Source organism: Tamandua tetradactyla, chromosome 2, assembly GCF_023851605.1.
Source record: "Tamandua tetradactyla isolate mTamTet1 chromosome 2, mTamTet1.pri, whole genome shotgun sequence".
Classification (NCBI taxonomy): domain Eukaryota; kingdom Metazoa; phylum Chordata; class Mammalia; order Pilosa; family Myrmecophagidae; genus Tamandua; species Tamandua tetradactyla.
This window is the reverse complement of record NC_135328.1, coordinates 213,317,164-213,341,221: the sequence shown is the minus strand read 5'-3', so window position 1 is coordinate 213,341,221 and position 24,058 is coordinate 213,317,164. Positions and strand designations below refer to the sequence as shown.

The 24,058-nt window shown below is 46.9% G+C and overlaps 1 protein-coding gene and 1 long non-coding RNA gene across 11 annotated transcripts in view; one reads left to right on the top strand and one right to left on the bottom strand.

Annotated features, from left to right (window-relative positions):
* The window catches only part of TNFRSF8 (TNF receptor superfamily member 8), a 54,740-nt gene that overhangs the window by 20,596 nt on the left and 10,086 nt on the right, over nt 1-24,058 (top strand). For 7 of the 8 annotated variants that reach the window (XM_077151266.1, XM_077151259.1, XM_077151260.1 and 4 more), the window contains 7 exons: nt 4,316-4,429; nt 6,979-7,131; nt 14,308-14,395; nt 14,699-14,826; nt 16,412-16,513; nt 16,645-16,698; nt 23,215-23,240. In XM_077151266.1, coding sequence (XP_077007381.1) covers nt 4,316-4,429; nt 6,979-7,131; nt 14,308-14,395; nt 14,699-14,826; nt 16,412-16,513; nt 16,645-16,698; nt 23,215-23,240 — 665 coding nt within the window. The remainder of the gene's footprint in view (nt 1-4,315; nt 4,430-6,978; nt 7,132-14,307; nt 14,396-14,698; nt 14,827-16,411; nt 16,514-16,644; nt 16,699-23,214; nt 23,241-24,058) is intronic. The other variant, XM_077151265.1, reaches the window with a different exon arrangement.
* On the bottom strand, nt 4,889-17,083 carry LOC143674908 (uncharacterized). Of its 3 annotated transcripts, none has more exons than XR_013171277.1 (3): nt 16,939-17,083; nt 16,399-16,490; nt 4,889-5,502 (listed from the first exon to the last, which is right to left on the bottom strand). It is a non-coding gene; the product is annotated as an uncharacterized LOC143674908 (long non-coding RNA). The 3 variants fall into 3 exon arrangements; XR_013171279.1 differs by lacking the exon at nt 4,889-5,502 and adding an exon at nt 14,174-14,329 and having other exon boundaries at nt 16,399-16,536; XR_013171278.1 differs by lacking the exon at nt 4,889-5,502 and adding an exon at nt 14,174-14,329.

Here is a 24,058-nt window from a genome sequence, read left to right as displayed (position 1 = left end):
TCCCAGAGGGGCTTACAACAAAGCAAGTGAGACACTCGTTGGACATGGACACAGTTTAAGGTAGTACAAAATCATAACTGTGTTAAGGGAAGAAGGCAGAAGGAAGGAGAAAGAATTCCAGGAAAGGGGGCCTGATTGGGTCAGAGAGAGGTGTTTGAGCCTAACTGTAAGGAATGGGTAGGCATGAACTAGGAAGAGGCAGGGGAGGGGGGATGGAGGGAGGAAATGGGGGTGGTTTCAGGCAGGGGAACAGCAGGAGGGAAATCCAGTGGTGAGAAGGACACTAGACGCCAGTGAACTGGGCCGGGTCAGCATGACTGGGGTGCAGGCACTGGGAGTCCATTGTCAAGAGTTTTGTGTTTGTCTTAAAGTGGGAGAAGGGCTTCTGGTTGAGCTGTGGTTGGTGGGTTCAGTAGCATTTTGAAAACAAATGCTTTTTTTTAACTTGTAAATTGTGAAATATAGAGTCCTGAATCATATTGACACATAGATGAGCCCTTGACTTACAACAAAGATGATACAGAAAACAGTGGGGCAAGGACTACACAAAAAATACACAAGCCAACGAATTATCATGAAGTGAACATTGTGTAACTGTCACCCAAGCCCCCTTCCCCAGAGGTTCCCTTGTGCCCTCTCCCAACCACCACAACTCCCCACCCTAACCTGATAACCATTATGACTTTTGGGGAAGTCAGTTCCCTATTTTCTTTTTACTCATTCCACCTAAGTTTGCATCCATTTCTAGTTTTGTTCTGCTTGCTTTTAAGCTTTATATGAACAGAATCATACAGTGTGTGTTATTTTGGATTTGAATTCTTTTGTTCAGTGTTATGTTTGTAAAATTCATTTCTTTTGCATGTATTTGTAGTTTACTCATTTCAATCCTATATCCATCCACTCTTCTCTTTTGGTCACCTGAGTTATTTTTGGATTTTAGTTATTACAAATAAGGCTGCTATGAGCTTTCATGCTCAAGGTCTCCTTGGTTTACCTGGGCCCATTTTCATTTGTATATTGGCCATTTAAATATCCTCTTTTGTGAAGTGTCTGCTCGTCTTTTGTTCATTTCTCTATTGTTTTTTTTTTAAGCTTTACTAAGATAGAATTAATTCAGTGATTTTTAAATAAATTTGCAGGGCTGTGCAGCCACCACTGTAATCCAGTTTTAGAATATTTCCACAGCCCCAGCAGACCTGATGCCTTTTGACCCAGGAGACCTCGGCCTGTTCTAACCTGCTGTCTGTTCTATAGATTAGCCTTTTCTGGGCATTTTATATAAATGGGATCATATAATATGTGGACTTTTGTGCCTGGCTTCCTTCACTTAGTATAACATTTTCAAGATTCATCCATGTTGTAACGTGTATCAGAAGTTTTCTCCTTTTTTTTTTTTAAATATCTCAGTTCTCAATAGTTAGAGTTCTTTCCAGGCAGTTGAGAACACAAGTGGCAAAGCCAAGCTCCATTGTGTGTGAGAGAGAACACAGGAGGCAGGTGGCCTTGGAGCTGAGGAACAGCTCTGCTTGTGGGCCTGAGTTGTGAGTGGATAGTGCTCAGGTTAGCCTTTCGCTGCTCTGGGAGTTCACGTTTCTCTTTCTCTGTGTTAAGGATCCCACCTCCTTGCTGTCTGGGCTTACGCAGCATCTTCCTGGAGTAAGAATCAGCGAGCTATTTGGGGATCTTCACACCACTGATAATTTTGGTGGTGGTGGCAGTGACAGCCTTCTGGTGTCATTTCGGATAGTCTGTATAGAAGTGGGTTGAGGACCACTGTTCAGCTGCTCCAGGAGGACCCCCTGGCCTCTGGGGTACCAGTGAGCGTGAGCAGAATGGAGGGAGGGAGGCCCACAGTTGCCTCACTCGCTGACTGAGGGCTTTTAGCTTTGGCATTACATCTGTAGCAGGTTAATATCTGGGCATTTTGCAGATTGGGTACCTCCATTCTCGTCACCACTCATTGGCTTTGTGACAGTAATAGGAACCTCTTCCCCTCCTTTTTCTTTTCCGTCTTGGATTTTGCTACTGAATACTTTGTCTTGAAAATGAACTTTCTGGAATATGTTACAGAATGGGAATATCTGTTAATTCCTCTAACTGCAGTGGGGTTTGGGCTGCAGCACGTGCTTCCCCTACTTGGATGTTTGGCCCTGAGGTTTCCCTTCTTAACCTTGTTGCTGGCATCAGTTCTCTTGGGTTCAGGTTTCTTCTCTTTGGGGTTCAGCTTCTCAGCTCTGTCAGCTGCCACCCACCCTGAGGCTGCCCCAAACTCAGGTGAAAGAAATGAAGCATTTGGGGGGCTTTTATTAGCCCTGAGCATGTCTGACTCCTGGAGGTGTTAACTTGATACCCTCCTAGTTCCCATGGCGAAAGATTGAGGTCCTTCATTCATTCCTTTTTATTACTGACAGCTTTCTGTTGTGTAGTGACACCACATTTTGTTTAGCCGTTTACAAGTTAATGGATGTTTGGGTTGTTTCAACTTATTAGACTATTATGAATGATTCTCTACGAAGTCTTTGTGTGTTTATTTTCATTTATCTTAGACTTTTAAAAAATTTAATTGTGGTATTAAAAAAACAACAACTCTGAATTAAAACACTTTGTAGATATATTGAAGATATCTTCTCCCCCAACCCCCTGCCCCATGGTTTGTCTGCTCATTGCCTTTATGGTGTCTTTTGATGGGACATGTTCTTAATTTTGATATAGCCAAATGAGCAGTCTTTTCCTTTATGACTAGTGTTTTCTGTATTCTGCTTTGGAAGTCCTTCCTCCACTTAAGACTCAAAGATATCATACATTTTATTTTTCTGGGAGCAGTTTTGTTTGTGCCTTTCATGCTTAGATCTAAAACACATCTTTAAATTCTCTCAATGACATTTTATATTTTTTGTGTGTAAAGTTATTGTATAATTTTTTATATAGTTTTAAGTGTTACCTATTTTTATGATGATTTTAATAGTATCTTTTTCAATTTTTCATTTTTCCTTTATTGTTGACACAATTTTGAACCATGCATAATTGCCAATACTTTTGATGTACATAAAACAGCAATTTCATATTATTAAGCCTAGTAATAGAAAGTCATTTGATTCTAATATGGTGGCATTATATCAAACTACATTGCTAAACTCACTTGTTAATTCTAATAATGTATTTGCAGATTCTTTTGGGCTTGTCTGTGCACTTAATCATACCATTTGTGAATGATAACAGCTTGACATCTTTCTTTCCAAACCTTGTAATTTTATTTTTTTCTTGCCTTACTGCATTGTCTAGGATCTCCAGTACCATTTTGAATAGAAATTATTATAGTGGATAATAAGAGTTTAGGCCACCTGAGAGAGTCAGCAGGTATACAGTTTAGAGGGAGCACAGTACCCAACTTCTGACACCAACTGCAAGCTTGGGGGTTCCCCCAAACCACCCTTGGGTTCTGTAATTCACTGGAAGGACTCGCAGAACTCACTGGAGGCTGTTATACTATTAAAAACAGCCAAGGGAAGAGATGTATTGGGCAGAGTCCAGGAGGAGTCTGGATGTGAAGCTTCTGGTCATCCTCTCCCTGTGAAGTAACAGATGGCATTAACTCTTCCAGGTCACCATGGGTGACACTGCACATGGAACACTGCCAACCAGGGGAGCTCTCCCGGGCTAGTGGTATCCAGAATTTTATTGTGGCTCAATTACTTACTGCCTGCATGACTGACCTTTAGTCTCCAGTCTTTCCTGGAGGTTGAGCTAATACTTTAGTCTATGGTTCCTCCAGATTTCGGAATTGATATCCCATGTTGCAAAGTCCCCACAATAAATCACATTGTTAGCTTGTCCAGTGGTCAAAACCTCTAGCAAACAAAGACACTATTAATAGGCAGGACATTCTAGGGACCCAGAGATCACCTCCAGTAGCTGAGGACAGAGAGCAGACCTCTCTCTGGATCAGGTTAATTCTTCACTGCACTGTGGGCGTCCTTGCTGATCTCAGAGGGAAAGATGCTATGAAAGTTTTGAGTCAGGAAGTGACTTAGTAATGAACCTGGGGAGAGGGTTCTGGCAGTGGTGGAAACGATGGATCAGAGGTGGGGGAGCAGGAAGCAGGGGCCAGTTAGGGGCGCAGTGGGTGCTTTCTGGTGGGTCATGGACATGTTCCTTTCCTCTCGGAGCCTCCAGACTTCCTCTGAGAGGCAGGACTGATCTGATGTCTGCAGAATCTGGGAGCTGGTTGTGGAGTTGGGGACTCAGAGATGGGGGCTCGTGTGGGAGGTTTCTGCCAAGGAGGGCTTGGCCTGAGCCTCTCTGCCTCCTCTTCCAGGGCTGTCTCCACAGTTGTGTCTGCAGGGCTCTGCCGATTGCAGGAAGCGGTGCGAGCCTGACTACTACCTGGATGCGGCTGGACGCTGCACGGCCTGTGTCAGCTGCTCACGAGGTAAGGGCTTTGTCCTCCCTCCAGGGGCTCCTTCCAGGGAGCATGGGGCCCTTGGAGGAGATGGAGGATCTGGGAGTAGGGGGCCCTGTGTTTGGCCTTGGGCTGCTCAGTTCTCTGAAAACTTGGTTTACCATACCACGTTTTTAAACTGTCACTTCCAATGCCTCTACTCACGTTCATGGGTTTTTGATGTTAGTGACGTGTTTTCAGAGGACCTCCATCATTCACTCTTTCCTTCAAGGAAACGCTTATCACCACCTGTTCCACATCTATCTCTAATTTTAATCAGCTATCCTACGAAGCAGGGATTGTCATTATCCTATTTTACAGAAGAGGCATCTGAGGCTTGGAAAGGTCAGGAACTTCCCAAAGGTCATGGACCTTATCTAGGGGCAGGGCCAGAGCACACACCTAGGCCTGAATGTCACCAGGCTCTGCGCCCTGCTCACTGCCTCTTAACGTGCACTTCCACCTAGCACTTCTGGTGACACTGGTGCAGCAGCTGGTTGTGTGCTCTCCCAGCCTCACCGCAGCCTCACTGTGCCACTCGCCCTCCTGAGGTGTCCCTGGAAACCTCCTGGCACAGGGGAGGCTGCCAAGGCCCTGGCCACCTAGAGGCACCAACCCCTCATGGAGAACACCGCGGGATTGTATTTGACTCCATCTCCTTGTCCAGGGCTTTTCTCGTGCAGCATCGTGAACCGGAGGATCTGTGGAGGCCAAATAGAGTAAAGAACATGCCATTTATTGTCACTGGTGGTCACCGTTCTTGTTGCTAAGGCTATATAGCAAGTTTTCTCAAAACTTAGTGATGAGAAGCAAACCATTCCTTGTACTCCCAACTTCTATGGGTCAGAATTCAGACAGACCGTAGCGGGATGGCTTGTCTCTGCCCCACAATGTCTGCGGCCTCAGCTGGAACACTCTCAGGCTGGAGGCAGGAGTCACCTGATGTGTGTTCCCTCACTGGTCAGGTGAGGGACGTCAGCCGTGGCTCTGGGGGGCCTCTCTGGGTGGGCTTCTCTGTGTGAACTTTCCATATGGCCTTTGTTGAACTTCCTCACAGCCTGGGGCTGGGTTCCAGAGAGGGAGAGAGAAGCAGAAGTTTATGGCCAAGCCTCAGAAATCACACAGCCCCCCAACTTCCCCCACTATTTTCTATTTGTCCAGGCAGTCACAAACCCCACTTAAGTTCGAAGGAAGACAAGTAGCTCACGGTTCCTGTGGGGCAGTGTCAGGGCTCTGAAAGGGCAGATAGGACCAGAAATATTGCCGTGGCCATTTTTGGGAAAATACAACCATGTCAGATGGAGAAACAAGGAATTGCTGCTGGGCCCAAGAGTTCCTTCAACTCTCATAATCCAAGCTCTAAGAGGCAGCGTAGTGGAGGGGCTGAGAGCAGGGACTCTTTAGCCCACATACTTGGGTACAGATCTTGGCCGTACTGCTTAGTAGCTTGTTTCTTAACCCTTCTGTGCCTCGGTTTCTTGAGCTGTATAATGGCCTCATGATGGGTCCTATCTCAGAGAGCTATTGTGGGAATGGAATGGATTGCTTTGGGTCAGTTGGGTAGAGTGCTAAGAAGGTCACCTTGCACACTCAGTTCTGTTAATAGTGGAGTAGTGATAGGAGCTGTTGTTGTCCCACATGAGCTCACTCGTGCCCTCTGCTAGACTCCCCGATTCCTCCCCAGTCCTCCCTCTTAGAGTTTTCAAGAAGAGACTGTATGTTCCCTTGTCTTTCTTGTTCTGGGCTTCTGAGTATCCTGCCACTGGAGAAATGTTCTTGTTGACCAAGTCACATTTATCTAGTCTCTTGAGGCAATAATCCTATTTTCACCCATAAAACAGCAGGTAAAACATTCCTAAACATATAAAATGCATTATTATACTTTTACTTTTTCTTTTATGAAAACACTAACATTTTATTATTATGTTTTTGAAAAACAAGGTCTTTTTATCATCGAAAATTTCAAACATACTCAGAAATAGAATAAGGAATGTTGCTAAGAATTGTCATCCAGGTTTAAACGATTATTGAGACAAGCTACTCTCATTTCATCTACTTGATGCTCACTCATCCTTTCCCCCTAGATTATTTTCTTTTAACCAGTTTATTGAGATGGTTGACATACAGTAATGTGCATATATTCGAAATGTACCACTTGATACTTGTGACATCTGAGTACACCTGTGAAATGGTCACCACAGGACATATCCATCTACCCCCAAAGTTTCCTCTTGCTCCTCTATAATCCCTTCCACCTTTCCTGGGCCCCATACCCCTTCCCAGGTAACCAGTATTCTGCTTCTGTTACTATGGAATAGCATTTTCCAGAATTTTATGTAAATGGAATCATATGGTGCTTCTTTTTACTGTTTTTTTTTCCCCTTGCATAATTGTTTTGAGTGTGCCAAGAGACCTGCCCAATGAAATAGTAAAATGAGCATTTATTTTCTTGTTGGATGACCCCCAGGCAAATGCTTCTCTGAGCCCCCTCCCCTTGCCATCCCTTGATCCTTACAATAGTGCTTCTCTGTGTCTCTTAGATGACCTGGTGGAGAAGAGGCCCTGCACATGGAACTCCTCCCGTGTCTGTGAGTGTCGACCTGGCATGTACTGTGCCACATCAGCCACCAACTCCTGTGCCCGCTGCCTCAACTACACTATCTGCCCATCAGGGATGATGGTCAAACCCCCAGGTAAGCAGTCCCTACCCCCAACCAAGGGGCTGAAGTCTATGCCCTCTACTACTTTTTCTCTTTCTATCTCCACCAGAGCCAATCCTGGCTGTTAACCAGGTCACATTTGGGCTTTGGTTATTGTCTGAATAGTAAGACCTAGTGAGTGGAACAAAATCCAGATTTGGTATTGTGGTGAGAAGCTCTAAGGATTTTTTTTTAATGTTTATAAGCATTTTATTATAGACTTAAAATGTGTAGCAAAATGTTAACATTGTGGTAGTATAGTTGGGAAGAATAAATTTACTTTGTTATGATTTCTAAAAAAATAAAGTTTAGGCGGGCCGCGGTGGCTCAGCGGGCAAGAATGCTTGCCTGCTATGCCGGAGGACCTCGGTTCGATTCCCGGCCCCAGCCCATGTAAAAAACAAACAAACAAAACAAAATATAATAAAACAAGAAAATGTTTAAAGATGTTTCCCTTTCTTCCTTCCTTCTTTCTATCCTTCCTTCCTTCTCTGTCTTTAAAAAAAAAAAAATAAATAAAAAAAAAAAAAATAAATAAAGTTTAATCAGTAAAGGGAAATTTACTAATTTTCCCTTTACTAATTTATTTTCAAAATATATTTTACTGCTGTGAAAATAAATTTTACTACTATGGCAACTATAAAGCACAAAGATTATAAATAAAAGATAACCATAGCGTAACACCATATATTTGTAGGTGACATGTGGGCTGAGAGATTGAATTCTTAATAACTATTATGAAAACAGTGCTTCAGCCAATTCTGGGCCTTTCTTGGTATACTGTTATGAAGAAACATTATTTTTGCTTAGTCTGCTTTGCCTTTTAGTAAGCCTAATTATATTCATATCAGAAAAACTTGTGCACCTATTATGCACAACTTTCTCACTTTTTCATCGTCTTCAAAAGATTTTCACTGTAGATAGTGATCTAGTAGATACGTGATAACTATTGCTTTATCACTGGATATTTAGGTTTGCATCTCCCCTTTCTTTTTGTAGTTTAATGATATTTTTTAACTTTTTCTTCCTGAAATTTTTGGACTGTTAAAATTTTTACTTATTTGCCAGTCTGTTTTATTGACTTATGATAGATGAATTTAGAATTTCAACTTAAGATGGTGGATATTTGCCAGTGAGCAAAAGTAGAAACCCTTGATAATGAAAAAAAAAGGGCTCATCAGCAAATGAGAGATTTCAACAAATTTCTGCATGGTAGAAACAGATAAAAGGGTGGTGTCAATGGAAACCATGAGGAGGAAACCCCAAATTTACTACATAGGGACTATAGAGGAAGTGAGAGCTAACTTATTTTAAGATCCTTAGAAAAGCTCTTGCCTCAGAGGAGGCAGGTAAAATGAAGGGCAGGAGTAAAGTGGAGAACTGAAAATAGAGATCTATTAAGGGAAAAGGGACAAAGGAAAAAACAGAGTATATTAAACATTTGTAATAGTGGTATGGCATGGTCACTTACCAGTCTGAACAGATAGTGCTTGAGTTTTTATCCTCTGGCAATAACAATTTACATTTTGTTTAAAGACACTGAAGGAAAATCTAGGGAAAGCTTGAGTTTTGGTGTGGTGCTGTCACTTTGATATAAAGACCTCTTTATTTGTATATTTGGGATGCACCCTGTCAACAAGCCCTGCTCAGTTACCCTAAAATGAAGACTACCAATTTATGCTCCCCACCCACGGGCCCAGAATTTCCAGGCAGACTTTCTACTCAGGGAAGATACCCATTGTGAAAATGACATCCTAATGTACCTGCAGAATAAATCCCATCAGCTAGAGGAATATTCAGCATAGTCCTTTTTAAAAAATAAATATGAATGAGTGGTAAAGATCTTCTAACAATATAAGGAAAACCAGCAATATGAAAGAATATAACAAGATAGACAAACAGTAAATTTTACTACAGATGAAGAAATGATGAATCCAGGAATATGAGAGAACTTAAAAAAATCAAATTAGTGTGCACAGAAAAATTTGAGAAGTTTTTACAGAATGCCATTAAGAACAGGATGCTATGAAAAAGGAACAGTAAGAGACTAGAGGATAAGGAATGGCCTATAGAAAACTTGCTTGTTATCAGTCTTTTGCCTCTCAGCTCATCTTTCAGCATCTGCTCTATGATAATGGACTGGATTCAAAGCTTTTCTATTTTACAGTGAGCATAACGTTAAGCTTTGTTAGTAGTGGGTCCTAGAGGGCCATTGTGGGAAGAAGGGGGCTTCTCTTCCTAATTCTGGTCAGTTGTATTTTGCTTTTTCTTGCTCCTGCTGCAGAGTCTTGTGGTGCTCTGCCCTAGTCGTGCTCCAGAGCAGGAGTCCTTTGGCAACCTCACAGCCCTACCCTAGGCCTGGTGACCACCTTGGCATGGCCCTCTCAATGCGGACACTGGCACGCTCCGGCCTCACATCAGCAGAAGCACCCTGACTTCCTCTGTACAGCCCCAGCCAACCTTGGCTCTCCTGCATCCAGAGGGCTGTTTCTTTTGGTTCTCCTGAAGTGGACACTGTACTCCAGGCCTCATACCTGCAGTGGTACCGCAACTCCCTCTGCTTACCTGCTCACCAGCAGCAGTTCTCAGAAGAGGGTTATTTCCCAGCTGTGGACCAGCTCTGGAACTGGGTAATCCAGGAAGTTTCTCTGCCATCCACTGGGCTGCAACTTCATCTTCTCCAATGACATTATCTTTACAGTTACTCTCTTATCAATAGTTTAATAGTCTTTATATTAAACATCCCCTGTTTAAATTGCTGTGTAGTTTCTGTCTCCTGTTTGGACCCACACTGATACAGAAAGTAAATGATGTAATTGCTGAAATAAAAAGTTTCATAGAAGGACTTGAAGATAAAGTTAAGAAGATCTTCTAGAACACAGAGCAAACTAACACAGAGATGGAATATATGAAAGAAAATATAATAACCCAGGGGATCTATGCAGACAAGGGCAACATCTTGCCAACAGAAATCCAGAGATAGCATAGAAAGTGAAAGAAGGTTGTGGGGAGGGACAATAGATACAAGACAAAATTTCCTGACCTGAAAAATATGGAGACTTCAGTTTGAAAAGACCTCTCAAGAACAAAGCAGGATGTATGAAAATTACCCACACCTAGACATATTTTCATAGAATTTTAGAACTTTCTGGACCGAGAAAAGATCCTAAATATTTATGAAGGGTTAAAAACAAACAAACAAGAATAAGTAATCTACAAAGGGCTATACCGCCACAGTTCTGAACCTAGATTTTTTTTACCCAATTAAATTACCATCAAGTTTGAAGGCAGAATAAAAACATTTTCAGATATAACAGGTCCAAAGAACATTTTCCCATATATCCTGTCTAGGAAGTTACTTGAAGATGTAACCCAACTAAATGGAAAGAAAAAAAACAAAACAAAAGAGGAAGCCATAGAATATGGAAAACAGTGACTGTTTCCCAGGATAGCAAGGAAGGGAAGTTCCAGGATGACAGTTCTGCTGCTGACCTAGAATGCAGTTGGGCCAGATCACAGCAGGACAGAGAGGGACTCCAGGAATAAAGAGAGGATTACAGTAAATTTCTGATTAGTAGAGTTGAAAAACTTGAGGATATGGTGAAAGCACTTGTTCTTTCATCAATAAGAAAACAAAAGATGATTGGAAACTCCAGGGAAAATAAAGAGCTGACACTGTCCAAATATGAAGATGAAAATGTTACTCTAATTTTAAGCAGTTGATGGATATACAAAAAGAGAATCCATTTGACCTTGATGCTGAGACCATTCTCCTTTAAATAGCCCAAAGATTAGGTGTTTGAACTATGTTAGTCTGATAAATAATCTATATATTTTAGTTCCAAAGTTGGGACTAAAAGTAGGTGGTTTCTTTTTGTTATCTTCGAGTGGGGCCTTGCTAGAGAAGACAGGCAGACCAACTAGCGGTTAAACAGTGCTTTCTCCTGCTCACCTCCAGAGGAAACTAACCTAAGGAGGAAGGAAGAAGGTTACAGGAAGGGTGTGGTACATAAAGAGGGGTTTGGTGGCACCCAAGGAGCATCTTCTCAGCTCAGAGGAGGGACAACAGTGGGTTCCAGCAGGTGTTCCAGAGGCAGCTCAGACCCTGGGCTAGAAGGCTCTCTCCAAAGGAGTACCAGGCATTCATTGTTAGTGCATTTGAATACAAGAGATCCTCCAGTCTTCTCAAAGTAATCTCTCACTGAAACCAATTGCATTTCAAATACTAATTCAAATGCTGATTTGCATATAAATAGAAACTACTTGTGACAAATCTCATCATCCTCTTCACAGTTTAAGGCCTACAGGTTTCAACTAATTTAGGTAACAGTCTGGTAACCAGATGGAAGGACAGAGCATTTGTTTGGAAGTCCCCCAAAGGCCGCAGGGCCCTACCGGTCCAAGAAGGAAATTAATCCTAACTTCACTTTCTCTTCTAAGTATTTCAGGAAGAATCTGTGAGACATGGTGAAAACTTTTTAGAAGGGAGGTGTATGTGTGGAGTTATGTGTGTGTTTGCTTTGAACCACATCAAAGAAGAGGGGCCTCAGCCCGCGTTTGAACATCATTTGAATGTGGAGGTGGAGAGGTGGGCATGACCTCCTTCAGACGTGGGCCAAACTTTTCTGCCCCAGGGAAAAGCATGTAAGCATAAGATTTTAGGAAAATGCCCGGGGCCCAGGCAGGACGCAGTGTGGTTCAGTGGAGGGTGTGCTGGGCTGGGACTCTGGATCCCTGTGTTCTGGTTCTAGCTGCAGTTCGGTGTCTGAGTCAGAGCAGGGCAGGCCTGGAAGGTATCTTGTGTGGTCACCACAGTGGCCCGCCTACCCACTCCTAGATCTCTATTCAAGAGAAATGAAAGTACACGTCCGCACAAAGACTTGTACGAGAATGTTCACAGCTGTTATTTACATCATAGCCCCTAAGCAGAAGCCAACCAAGTGTCCATCAGCTGGTGAATGGATGGATGGTGGTACATCGAAGCAGTGGGACTCTATTCAGCAATAAAAACGAATGACTTACTGATATCTGCGACATGAATGAATCTCAAAAACATTATGCTGAATGGAAGAAGCCAGCCACCAAAGAGTACCCTACCACACCCTCAACGATTCCATTTATGCGAAATACTAGGAAGGGCAAAACTAGCTTAGAGTGACAGAGAGTGGTTGTCTGGGTCTCTGGACCTGGGGAAGGAGTGACTGCAGAGAGACACTAAGGAACTTTTGGGGATGATGGGAATGTTCTATCTTCTTTGTTTTTTATTAATTTTTACTGTGATAATGTATACACAACATAACATATCCCATTTTAGCCACTTTCAAGTATCTAATTCAGTGGTGTTGGCACACTCACAATATTGTGCTGCCATTGCCACCACCCACGACCAGAACTTTTCCATCACCCCAGACAGCTCTGTACTCATGAAGCACTGACTTCCCATTTGCCACCTCCACTCAGCATTCTAGATCTTGATTGGAGTTAGAGTTACACAAAAGTACATACTTGTAAAACTCATCAAACTATACACTTACAAAGGGGGCATTTTCTTGTACATAAATGAGATAACCTCAGTGACCCTTGAGGCTGTGTTTGAACATCAGGAGACTTCAGGTTGCATGACCCTGAGCTGGCTGACCATGAGTAACAGCTTCTCCATCGTGAGCTTCTGAAGCACGGATCTGTCCAGTCACCCAGAGCAGGAGGAAAACCTGCATTGCAAACAGCATCAAAATTCCAGCACCTGGGTGGGCCACAGTGGCTCAGCGGCAGAGTTCTCACCTGCCATGCCGGAGACCCGGGTTTGAATCCTAGTGCCTGCCCATGCCCCGCGCCCCCCCCCCCCCCCAATGTGATAAAATTCCAGCACCTGTTTCTCACTGGCTCGTCTGGGGGGTCAGCCTGGCTGCTGACCTTGCCTGGGCTGGGGTCTGCCCCAACATTTCTTGTAGTTGTGGGAGCAGCGGCATCTTCTTGGAGGTAGTAGAGGTGAGGAAGGGACACGCCTGCCGGCGGAAGTGCCAACGCCTCCACGGCCACGGCCGGGAACTGACCCACTCATTCCTCCCATGTTCCGCAGACCTCAGTGAGTCAGGCCATCAAATTCAGACAGCAGCGGGACAGGGACACATGCCCGCCCATGGCAGGAGGAGCTACAGAGCCGCCTGGCCGAGGGCAAGGGTGCAGGCAGGTAGGATCAGAACAGACCTGCAGTCAGGCACCCTGGCCCCTTTCATTCCTGATGAAAATCACTCTTTGGGAATAAGGTCCCAATTAAAAAAAAACATTTTCAGTGAGATGTAATTTACATACTTAAGTCCACTCAATATTAAATGTGCAAGTCAATGACTTTTAGTAAATGTAGAGCTGGGTGGCCATCACCACCATCTAGAAGACCTCGTCACCCCTCAGTCCTGTCCCAGCCCCACCCAGGCGGCAGGTCATCTACTTCCTGTCTCTATAGATTTGCCTTTTCTGGACATTTCATGTCAGTGGAATCACACAACGGATGGCTTTCCTGTCTGGCTTCTTTTCTGAGCCTTTGAAGGTCATCAGCACTCGTTCCTCTGCTGCACGGATAACCAGCATTTTATCTGTTTTCTAGGTGATGGGTATTGGGTTGTTTCTACTTCTTTGACAATCGTGGACAATGCTGCTGTGACCAAGATATTTTTACTTGGCGGGCAAGGCCAGGGCTGTACCTCCAACCTCCCTGGCTCCCGGCAGCTCTTCCAGTGTGCTCTCCCTCCGCTCACCTCTGGGCCACCTCCTTCTCTGCTCAGAATACCCCTACCCTGACAAATATCACACCATCTCCTTGTCAGGAATGTCTTCCTGGTCAGATGGGGTTGAGGGCCCCATTTTGGGGCCCCACAGTGCCATGCACTGTTGCACTGTTGGGTGAGCCCCTGAGGGTAGAGGTCTTGCCCTTTTGCTCACTGCTGCATCCCAGCACCTAGTGTGGTCCCTGGCAGCTAGCAGGTGCTTAAAAGAATGGTGGCATGGAGGGAAGGAAGGAGGGAGAGAGAGAGGAAGGGAGGAGACAGAGTCAGGACTCAATTCTTAGTCGGCTTGCCTGCAATGCCTGCACCCTGGCGGTCCCTGCTGTTTAATCTTCCCAGAGATGCCAGGTTCCTTGGCACCAGTTCCAAGACACTGCCAATCCCACAGGTACAGCTGAGAGGGACACCACCTATGAGCCAGGGGAGACCAGGTCTGACTGCAGCACCAGCCCTGAGAACAGCGAGGCGCCTACCAGGTGACTCCCCAGCCCTTCTTTCCGTAGGTCACTGCAGGATTGGCTGTTCTGCTATGCCCAGGGGACCCCCAGGGTACAGCTGGGCTGGGGTGGGAGCAGGGCCCGGGCTGGTTTCTCTGTGCCAATCTGCAGGTCATTTTGGAGACTCGTCATGTCCTCAAAGTGCCTGGCAGAGACTGTGGGTACATGGTCTGGGGACCTGGGCTTCGTCTACACAGTCTCTGTAGAAAGGGAATTTTTCATCAACTCGCACTTCCCTTCCTGTATCTCAGTTGTCAGCTGTACCTCTGGCTTCTCTCCCAGCAGCACCACCTCAATCACTGAAAGGGCCTCCCAGGCCAGCAATGGGCATAGAGAGGGCGGGGATGCCGCCATCCCAACGAGCACTTCCATCTCTCTCTCCTCCACGGGAAAGCCCCTTCTGGATCCAGGTAATTCTGCCCTAGCACATCAAGGGCTTCCCCCCAGGACAGCACCATCCATTATGTGTGGACACAGGGGTGGGGGTGGGGGCGGGGTGGAATCCAGGCTAACGCCCAGGTTTCCAGCTTTCTCAGTTGGGGCTGTGGCTCTGCCACTTGCTAGCGACTGTTCTTTAATTCTTGTGAGCAGGAATTTTATTCACAGTTTTGTCCCTGTGGCCCGCCCATAACTGCTATCCAGAAAATGTTTGTTGCATGATTGTATGACCTTGAGCTAGTTGCTTAATAACTTTGAGCTTCAGGTTTCTCCTTGTAATGACATATACCATGCAGGGTTGTCATCTATATGATATGGACTGTTAGCAGGGTTTTAAGCAGTATAGGATATACTTTGCATGTTGCACAGCATCTTGCAGACAGCTGCTGTAAATAACAGGCACTAATTAAATATTGGGCCATTCATTTTAGGACTTGCAGTTCTGGTAGCTGTCACTAGGTGGTGGTAGTGCCTCAGAATGGCTTCTCCAGAGGGTGGTCCCGGACTCTGAGGCAGCATCAGCACCACTAGGGAACTTGTTAGGAAAGCAAATTATCAGCCCCCACCCCAGACCTCCTGAATCGGAATTTGTGTTTTAACAAGAACTCCTGAGGAATTCATATGCACATTCATGTCTGGCATATATTACTTTTTAAACATTGAAAAATGGACATAAAATAAAAAAACAGTAATAGATATATGATCTTTCTGAGCGACAAAAGAAAACAGGAAGCTTGTAAGTGCAGTACTAGGTTGTAAAGAAATACATCCAGAGAGTGGTTATGAGCATGGACTCCGGAGACTGTGTAGCCTGGATCGAGCTTTGACTCTGCCATTTACCCTTAAATGACCTTGGGCGAATCATTAAACCTTTGTGAGCCTCAGTTTCCCCTCGTTTGTAAAGTGTAAATAGGAATGGTGTCTCTGGTATTGGGTTGCTGATTGATTCACTCGGGGAACGCTTGTTGAGTGTGTGTGTGTGTGTGTGTGTGTGTGTGTGTGTGTGCAGGGTGGACCCATGCCTGCCCACTGGAGCTTAAGGTCTAGTGGGGAGGCAGGTGGCTGTGCCCCAGCTGTGCCCACCTTACCCATCCTCGCTGCTCTGCCGTCCCCACCCTGACTGACATGCTGTCAGTGCTGCCAGCTGCCTGGGGCTTTTCATTCCACTGCTCTTCCTCCCCAGCCCCCAGACTTTGCTCTTTTGGACCTCAATCCTATCTCCACTCTGGCTCCTTGACTCCTCAATTCCTCACCCTCTAGAAATGCTTTGCTGTCCTCTAAATGATTTAGCCTGATGGGCTTCCTGGGGCCCAGGTGAGAGGAACAGATGAGTAAGAGCTGAATCAGATACAAGGACTGGTTTTCTGTCCTGGTTTGGGAAAGAATCTAGTACTGTCAGCCACACTGGACTCCATGTTCCAAGAGAAAGAGCAAGTAGCCTGCAGTTGGGCTGTCCTGTGTGGCTGCAGCCAGGGCCCTTGGCTCAGTGTTGTGAGGGTTAACTTCGGGGCCACTGGTGCCAAGGACTGAGCATGCAGGGCTACCTTTGTGTTCCAGGACCTGTGTTCCTCTTGGTGGTAGTGGTGCTGCTGCTAGTGGCCATCTCCGCCTCCTTCCTCCTGTGCCACTGGAGGGCCTGCAGGAAGGGCATTCGCCAAAGTGAGTGGACGCGTCCTTGGGGCCTGGGGAGATCCAGGAGGGGATGCTCTGTGTTCACCTGGCCCGGGCCTCTCCTCTGCCCTTGCCCTGCAAGCCTGGCACCTCCAGCCCTCCTTCTGGTGTCGTTTCAGAGCTGCATCTGTGCTACACAGCCCAGACCTTCCAGCCCACTCTGGAGCTTGTGGGTAAGTGTCCAGAGGTCCAGACGGACCCAGACAGCAGTTTGGGGTCCTGGGCTTGGGTTCAGCAGGTTTCACTTCTTTACCTAGCCCAACCTTGTGGCTTCCCCTGTATGGCTTCCCAAAAGTTGCTGCCCCTCTCTCTCTACAGGCTCATTTGCAATGAGAGAAGGGTGCCCTGGACAGTGGTATTTGGGTGGAATGCTGGTAGAAGGTTTACCAATCCTCCTTATCTTTCATTCTTACCTCCATGATAATCCCCAGGACAAGCATTCCTGGATGCCTTGCCTGTCCTTCTCCCTTCCCTGCCTCTGTTCCCTCCTCGCCCCCTTTCTCCCTCCCTCTCTTCCATTGACTCGCAGGGCAGACAGGGCAGGAGGGCAGGCTGATTGGCTCGAATCCTGGTACTGCCCTTTATGAGGCGTTGTGACCTTGGTTGGTTCCATCTCCTTTATTTAAAATGAGGAGAGCAGACTCGAAGCAACAGGGTCGGCCAATGGATTATTGAAGCAGGGCCCCGTGAAATCTCCAGCTGCTTTTGGATGATAGGCCGTCCAGGGTCTAGGGCCTTCTTCTGTACCAAGAATCCCTGGTCTTCCAGAATTCTAGGTGGTTCTGAACCCATTCCTGGTCCTTGCTCTTTCAGCCAGCCTTCTGGAGCTGTCCTCACCATAATCCAGTCAAGAGTGCCTCGGGTGGGGGTGGGGCTGTAGCTATCTTGTGCCCTGCACAGCCCCTGATGGCCCTTCAAGATTTTCCTCAGCATTCCATAAGCATTGGTTGAGCACCTACTGTGTGTTTGACCTGGGGCAAAGTGGACATAGATTGTCTGAGTTTCCATTGGAGGCTCCCAGGGAAGGCTATGTGGTGTTCTCTACCCCACGGGGAGGAGGTGAAGCTCAGAAGGGAGGATGGCTGGCTCCAGGCCACATGGCTTGTTGGGGCACAGCCAGACCTGGGCACCGGTTCTTGAGGAGACCTGCCCAAACAGGGGCTGTGTTTGAAGAGGCCTCTCTTCTGTCTCATCTTCCTCCCTTCTCCTCTGCTTTGTCCACTATCCCAGGGCCCACCCAAGAGTCCAGTGGTCAGCTTCAGGCCAGGTCATTGCCTCCCTGTACATATGCCCCCGTCCCCCACTCCGTCCCTCGCCCCTAAAGCTCCCTAAGACCGTTGGAGAGCCTGGCAGTTGTCTGACTTTGACTTGGGCATAAAAACACAGTTCCACTGAGACATGTTTTGAACTTGATGAGTTTCCCTTCACAAGGGGGGTTTTTGTATTTTGACAGTTTCAGGCCTTTTTCCATGAGCTGTCGTGCTCCGTGTCTCATTGAAACCGGTGTTTGCTTTCTTGACATTTTTCTAGTATTAGAATTTGCATTGCTGTCAGTTTATTTTTTTCTTCAAACCTTCATGGTAGCAGTTTTGTCTGAAAAAAATATAAAGGGCAAGAGAAAAAAAGCACCTTTCCTTCAGAAGCAGATCTACGAGGAGCTAAGTGCTGAGACTCAGCAGTTGACGTTGCTTCTGGCCTGCTGGCTTCTGGCCCACTGGCTTCCCGTGGGCCCCTGGGGCCTGGGCCAACCCCCAGATACGGAAGGTGAGGCCAGGAGAGGCATGCAGGGTGCTGGCTGAGAGCGGACTGGGCGAGATGGATTCCCTGTTCCCTCTGGAGCATAGGTGCTGAAGGGGCAAAGGGTAGCATCCACTCATTTGTTCACTCATTCCTCTATTCAAGCCGTCTTCACTGAGCCCTTCTAGATGCAGGCTGAATGCTGGAGACAGAAACTGTCCTTGTTCTCCTGAGCTTTCAGTCAGTCCAGTGTCAGTTATTGTCACATCCATGAGGGACTAAAGAGGAGCCTGACAGGAATGTGCTCCCTACCCCTCCATGCCCCGAAACTCTAGGGCTGGAAGGTCTCTTGGTGCTTAAACAGTACAGTAGGAGTTGTACAGGTGCTTGTGAGGTGCTCCCCAACCATCTCTCAAATTGATTTCACTTCACTATGGTGTCCTCTGTGGCAGCATTTGCAAAGCCCTTCATTAATTTCATTTCATTCCCCCTACCAGGCTTGTGAGACTATTATCACCCCCATTTTACAGATGAGGTGACTGAGGCACAGGAAGATGATGTAATTTGTCCCAGGCCACTTGGTTAGTAAGCACCAGGGCCGGAATTTTGTTTGCTGTTGTCATTGAAATCATGGTTGAAAGAGGACTTCTCACCTTTGGCACTGTTGGCCTCTGGGAGTGGATGATTGTTAGTGGTTGGGGCTGCCCTGTGCATGGTGGGCTGTTGAGCAGCATCCTTGGTCTCTCCCTACCAGATACACCAGTATCCTCCAGCTGGGACAACCAAAAATGCCCCAGACCTCCCCAAATGTCCCCTGGTGGGAAAATCACCCCTAATTAAGGACCACTGGTTTAAATTCTTCATTTAATGGGCATTATGGTCATTATAGGCAGGTGTATGTTGAAAAGAAAATTTTTATTGTATTGAAAAATTTCAAACTTATGGAAAAGTCCCAAGTGCAATACGAAGGACCGGTTTTTCCTGAACCACGTGAGAATAAGGTGCTGACTTGATGACTTATTGCCCCAAAAACTTTTGTGTGTATTTCATGCAAACAGAGGGATATTTTTACATGACGGCGATCAAACCATAAACATCAGGGAGTTCGTCTTGATTCATTACCACCACCTAGTCTGTGGTGATAATGGTTCCAGTAATTACTTTCCAGTGTGTGCCAGTAATGGTTCCAGTAATGTCCTTTGTAGCGAAAGAGTTCAGTTCAGAATCATGTGGTGCATTTAGTTGTCGAGTTTTTTTAGCCTCCTTCAACCTGAAATAGTTCCTCAGTCTTTTCCTTGACTTTCATGGCCTTGACACTTTTCAAAGAATATAGGCCAGTGATTTCCTGGCTGTCACTCACTGTGGTCTGTCTGCTTTTTCTTGTTGGAGTCAGGTCATGCATCTCGAAATATCTCAGAAGGATGCTGAGCTTTTGTCATTGTGTCCTGCTAGGTTTCAGTTATCCTTTTTCTGGTGATGTTTTCTTTGAGCCCTTGATTAGGGCAGTGTTTGCCAGGCTTCTCCACTGTGAAATGACTCTTTACTCCTTGGTAATTACTCAGCATTTTGTGGGGAGGCACTTTGAGACTTTGCAAAAACCCTACTCCTTATCCAGCTTTCATTTTATTCATTTATATTCTTAAGTCTATATGGATTCAGGGATCCCCACTTTCTTCGATGGTTATAACTTGTTGCTTCCTTCCTTATTTTGATGCTCAAATGGTCCTGGATTAGGCCAGCTGGAGCCCCTTCTAGCAGGCTTCTGCATCCCTTTGACACACTCCCATCCTAATATTTTTTGAGCTTTCTTTACTTTAAGATGTTCCAGGTTTCTCTTGTATTTTCCCCAGCCCTGGAATCAGCTGTGTCTCCAAGGAGCCCTGGCAGAAGCAGGATTTGAATTGAGCGGTGCCTCTTGCCACAGCCCGGCTGACCCTCTGTCCAGCTCCTTCTTTGGGCTTGTTCTGCTTTCCCGGAGCAGCCGGGAATGACAGGCCAGAGAGGGATGGCACCAAAAGGATGAGAATGAGGCTGGGTGGAAGGGACAAGAGCTTTGAATCACAGGTCAGAACTCACACGTGCTCCGTGTGAATGGTCTTCGGAGCAGTCCCAGGCACCAGGCACTTCTCCTAGTGGGGCTGCCGCGGTCAGCCTGTTCCCGGACTTGTGCCCTGCGGGGCTGGATGGGTTTACGAGAAGATCATTGTTCTTCCACAAAGCAAACAAACCAGTAGGTGAAGACGGTGGACTGAGGCAAGTTTTAGGGGAAGAGCACTCACAAAATTTGACCTTTGGACTTGGCAATATTTGCTTTGGCTCTCCATCAGAGTACACGCACCAGCTGCAGCCCTGCTGTAGGCAGGTGCCAGTACTTTATTGGATTCTGTCTTTTTAAACTTTACATTATTTTAACATTGTTTCTGAGGGTCAGTAGTGAATGCTGATTTTCTTTCCAGTGCCAAGCATGTTAACATCCTGAACCTTATGGGGCATCGTGGCACCTCCCCTTTTTAACTGTTTCATTAAAAAATTCAATAGGTTTTACTTTTTAGAACAGTTTTAGATCTACAGAACAAGAGAGTACAGGGAGTTCCCAAATAGCTCACCTCTAGACCGCTCTGTTGCTGCTGTCTGGCTTTAGCATGTACATTTGTCACAATCAGTGAACCAGTATCAATACATTTTGTGAACTAAAGTCCATATGTAGGTTATCTAGATCCCCTTTGTTTTTCCTTAATGTCCTTTATCTGCCTAGGATCCCATCCAGGACACCACCTCACATTTACTTGTCATCTCCTTGGGCTCCCGTGGGCTGGGACACATTCTGAGACTTTCCTTGTTTTGATGGCCGCAATGGTTGGGTAGAGAATCGGTTGGCATTTGGCAGGAGGCCCTCTGTGGGGGTCTGTGTGGAGTTTCTGTCACGTTTTGGCCAGGTTGTTGGTTTTGGGAAAGGGCAACAGAGGGAGAAGCAGAATGTCCTTTCATCACGTCCTCTCAGCTCAGGGGCGCAGCCTGATTTGTCGCTGGGCACCTTCGCTTGTGATAGCTCAGGTGAAGCTTCGCAAAAGCCCTCCTGAGTCGGTGTGGTCACTCCCATTCTCCAGATGGGAGGACTGAGGCTTGGCAAGGCGAGTTCACCCTGGACAGGGGCTTCGCAGCCAGCAAGGCCCCACTCCAGGCTGCACAGCTGCCTCGTTGCTGGCATCTGGCTTGTTTTCAGTTTTCATTCATTGTGAATACCACTGCTGTGCACTGTCTTCTTGATTTCTTCTGGGTTACTTCCGAAGAGGAATTACTGGGTCAAAGGGTGTCAGGGTTTCAGTGCCAGATGCCTGCTCCTGTGAAAAGATGGAGCCTTTGACAGGACGGGTGCTGCCTGGTGCTCCTCTTCACCCACTTCCTCTCCAAGAACGAGTTTTATAATTTTTAATGTATTTTGTCTTTGTCACACACTTTTTTCCACCCCCTGGCCACCCCAGTGACTTGGCACCAAATAACAGTTGGCTGTTTTCAGATCTCATTTGGCTTTACTGACATCATTTAAAAGAATGTGCCCTGGGCCAGAGAGCATTTCCCAAGTGGTGGCTTGAGCAATGCTGCCTGGCGGGAACAAGGCTGGGCTCCTGCGCGCTCTGCGGGAAACCTCGTCCTTAGGTGGATGAGCCACCCCGTGTGCTCAGGAGCCAGTCAGGGTATTTCACACATGGATGTCTCTGATCGTCATTTGGGGCCATTTCCCCCTTAGATGCATTCCGCCTGATCACTTCATTTAGAAGGTACAAGAAGGAGTGTTTCCCAAGCCCTTTCGGAGTCTAAGTGTCATTGTCAAACTGTAGGACTTGCTCATATGTCTAAGCGGGCCCGCCTTCTGTGAGCAGGTTGGCTGGGACTCGGGGCTGTTGGCTCCCCCGAACTGATGAAATCAGGAGTAGCTAGCATGCTGGCATCTTAGCAGCACATTTCTCTAATCAGAGATGCATACCTAAAAAAAACACACCCCGAGTATCCATGGGTGGTTGGTCTGCTGGGGAGCCGTATCAGCTCTGCGTCCCTGGAGGACCGTCTGTGGCTCAGAGCTGGTTTGCCCCATGGAGGACTGGATGCCTGGGCACCGTGTCCAGCTTTCTCAGTGGCCGATGGCTGTGGGTGAGCGTCAGCCTCATGACCAGGCACCATATTTAATATGAAAGAAAAGTTGGAGTGGAGGGTAGGGATTTGGGATGAGAAGATATGGTGCCCCAATAATCACTGTATTGAATCGAAATACCTCCAGAGCCCCCAGAATGGTGGGGTTGAGAGAAATGGGGAACTAGGGGACAGCTGTTCTCCTTGAGGTGGTAGTGGGGGCTCTTTAGGGCACACATAATAAAAAACCCAACTCAGACTGGCCCAAGCCCCAAGAGCCTCCAGGGTAGGTTGGCTTCAGGCATGTCTGGGTGCAGAATTCAGGGTGCATTTTCTCTCTGCCACCCTGCCCAGAGGTGCTCCACCTAAGTGTCTTGTGGTTCTCTGGGAAGTTCTGGCCTCTCCAGACCTAACCATGGTGGCTACTACACACCAGCTTGTGACCCAGCGCAGCCTTCTGTGCTCCATTTGAGTGCTGTGTGTCTCCCGAACCAGTTACTTGGGGGTGGGGTTAGGGTGGGGGGCAGCATGCTGACTGGCTCAGCCCACTTGCAGTGAGAATGGCTGAGGGGGAGGTGGCTCCCCAGAGGTGCCAAACCCAACACCTGCCACTAGAGAGGCTGGCACCAAAAAGTGAGATCCCGGGCCTGTGCCTGGGCACTGACCCTGAAACTCATACCCATTCTCCAGACTGAGGTCCTGGTTCCCGGACCAGAGCTCAGTACCCTCTATGATCCAGGGGTGCCATTTGCCACTGGTAGGGTGGGGTGGGGCCAGATGGCTGCAGTCTCCTTGGTGAAGTGGCTGCTCTTTTTGTTTTGCAGATTCCAGACCCAGGAGGAGCCCAACAGTAAGTTGCCCCTTCCCTGCCCCTATTCCAGCTTTGCCCCTATTCAGACCCTTTCCCTAACAGACCTCTTGGTGCTGAGAGCTGTGAGATGGGTTGTGTGCCTTCCACATTTCTGGGGCCTGGGCTCTGCCTGCGGGTGAGGCTGGGTCTGCCCCCCTGCAGGAAGCTCTGAGCCTCGTAGGTCCTCGCCTGGGGCCTCAGCCAGGCCTTGGCCAAGAATGGGGAGCCCTGCCCCCACTGGGCCTCCAGCTCCTGGCTCACCCTGCCGGGGACTTCCACAGGGGCTGGTCAGACAGTGGAGTTGCTTCTGGCCACTTTGGGTGCCAGGTCTAGTCAGGAGGAAGCCCATGCTTATTACCCCTTTTCTCCTTCGCTCCTTCTGAGTGACATCCCCATCGCTGAGATGACAAGTTAATAACATAAAAAATTTTTTTAATTGGCTACTACATATTGAGCTCTTACTATGTGCTGGGCACCTTGCTTGGTGCTTTATAGAAATGACTTTGGGTAGTCCTTACAACCCTCAGAGGTGGGTACTGCTGTCCCATTTTACAGAAGAAATAGCTGAGGCCCAGAGTTTGGGGCAGTGCCAGGCAAGGCTGGTACCATGTGCGTGGTTCACAGGAGGTGAGGGGCTGGCTGATGGGGGAGGGCCCCAGGAAGTGGCAAGCCTGGGGCTGGTTCTTATAGACTCAGGAGCTTATGAATGTGGATCTGGAGTGAAATTGCAAGGGTTCAAATCCTGGCTCAGGTGCTTACTAACTGTATACTCTGAGCAAGTTGTTTGATTTGATTTTCTGCTGTGTAAAATGGGTAGG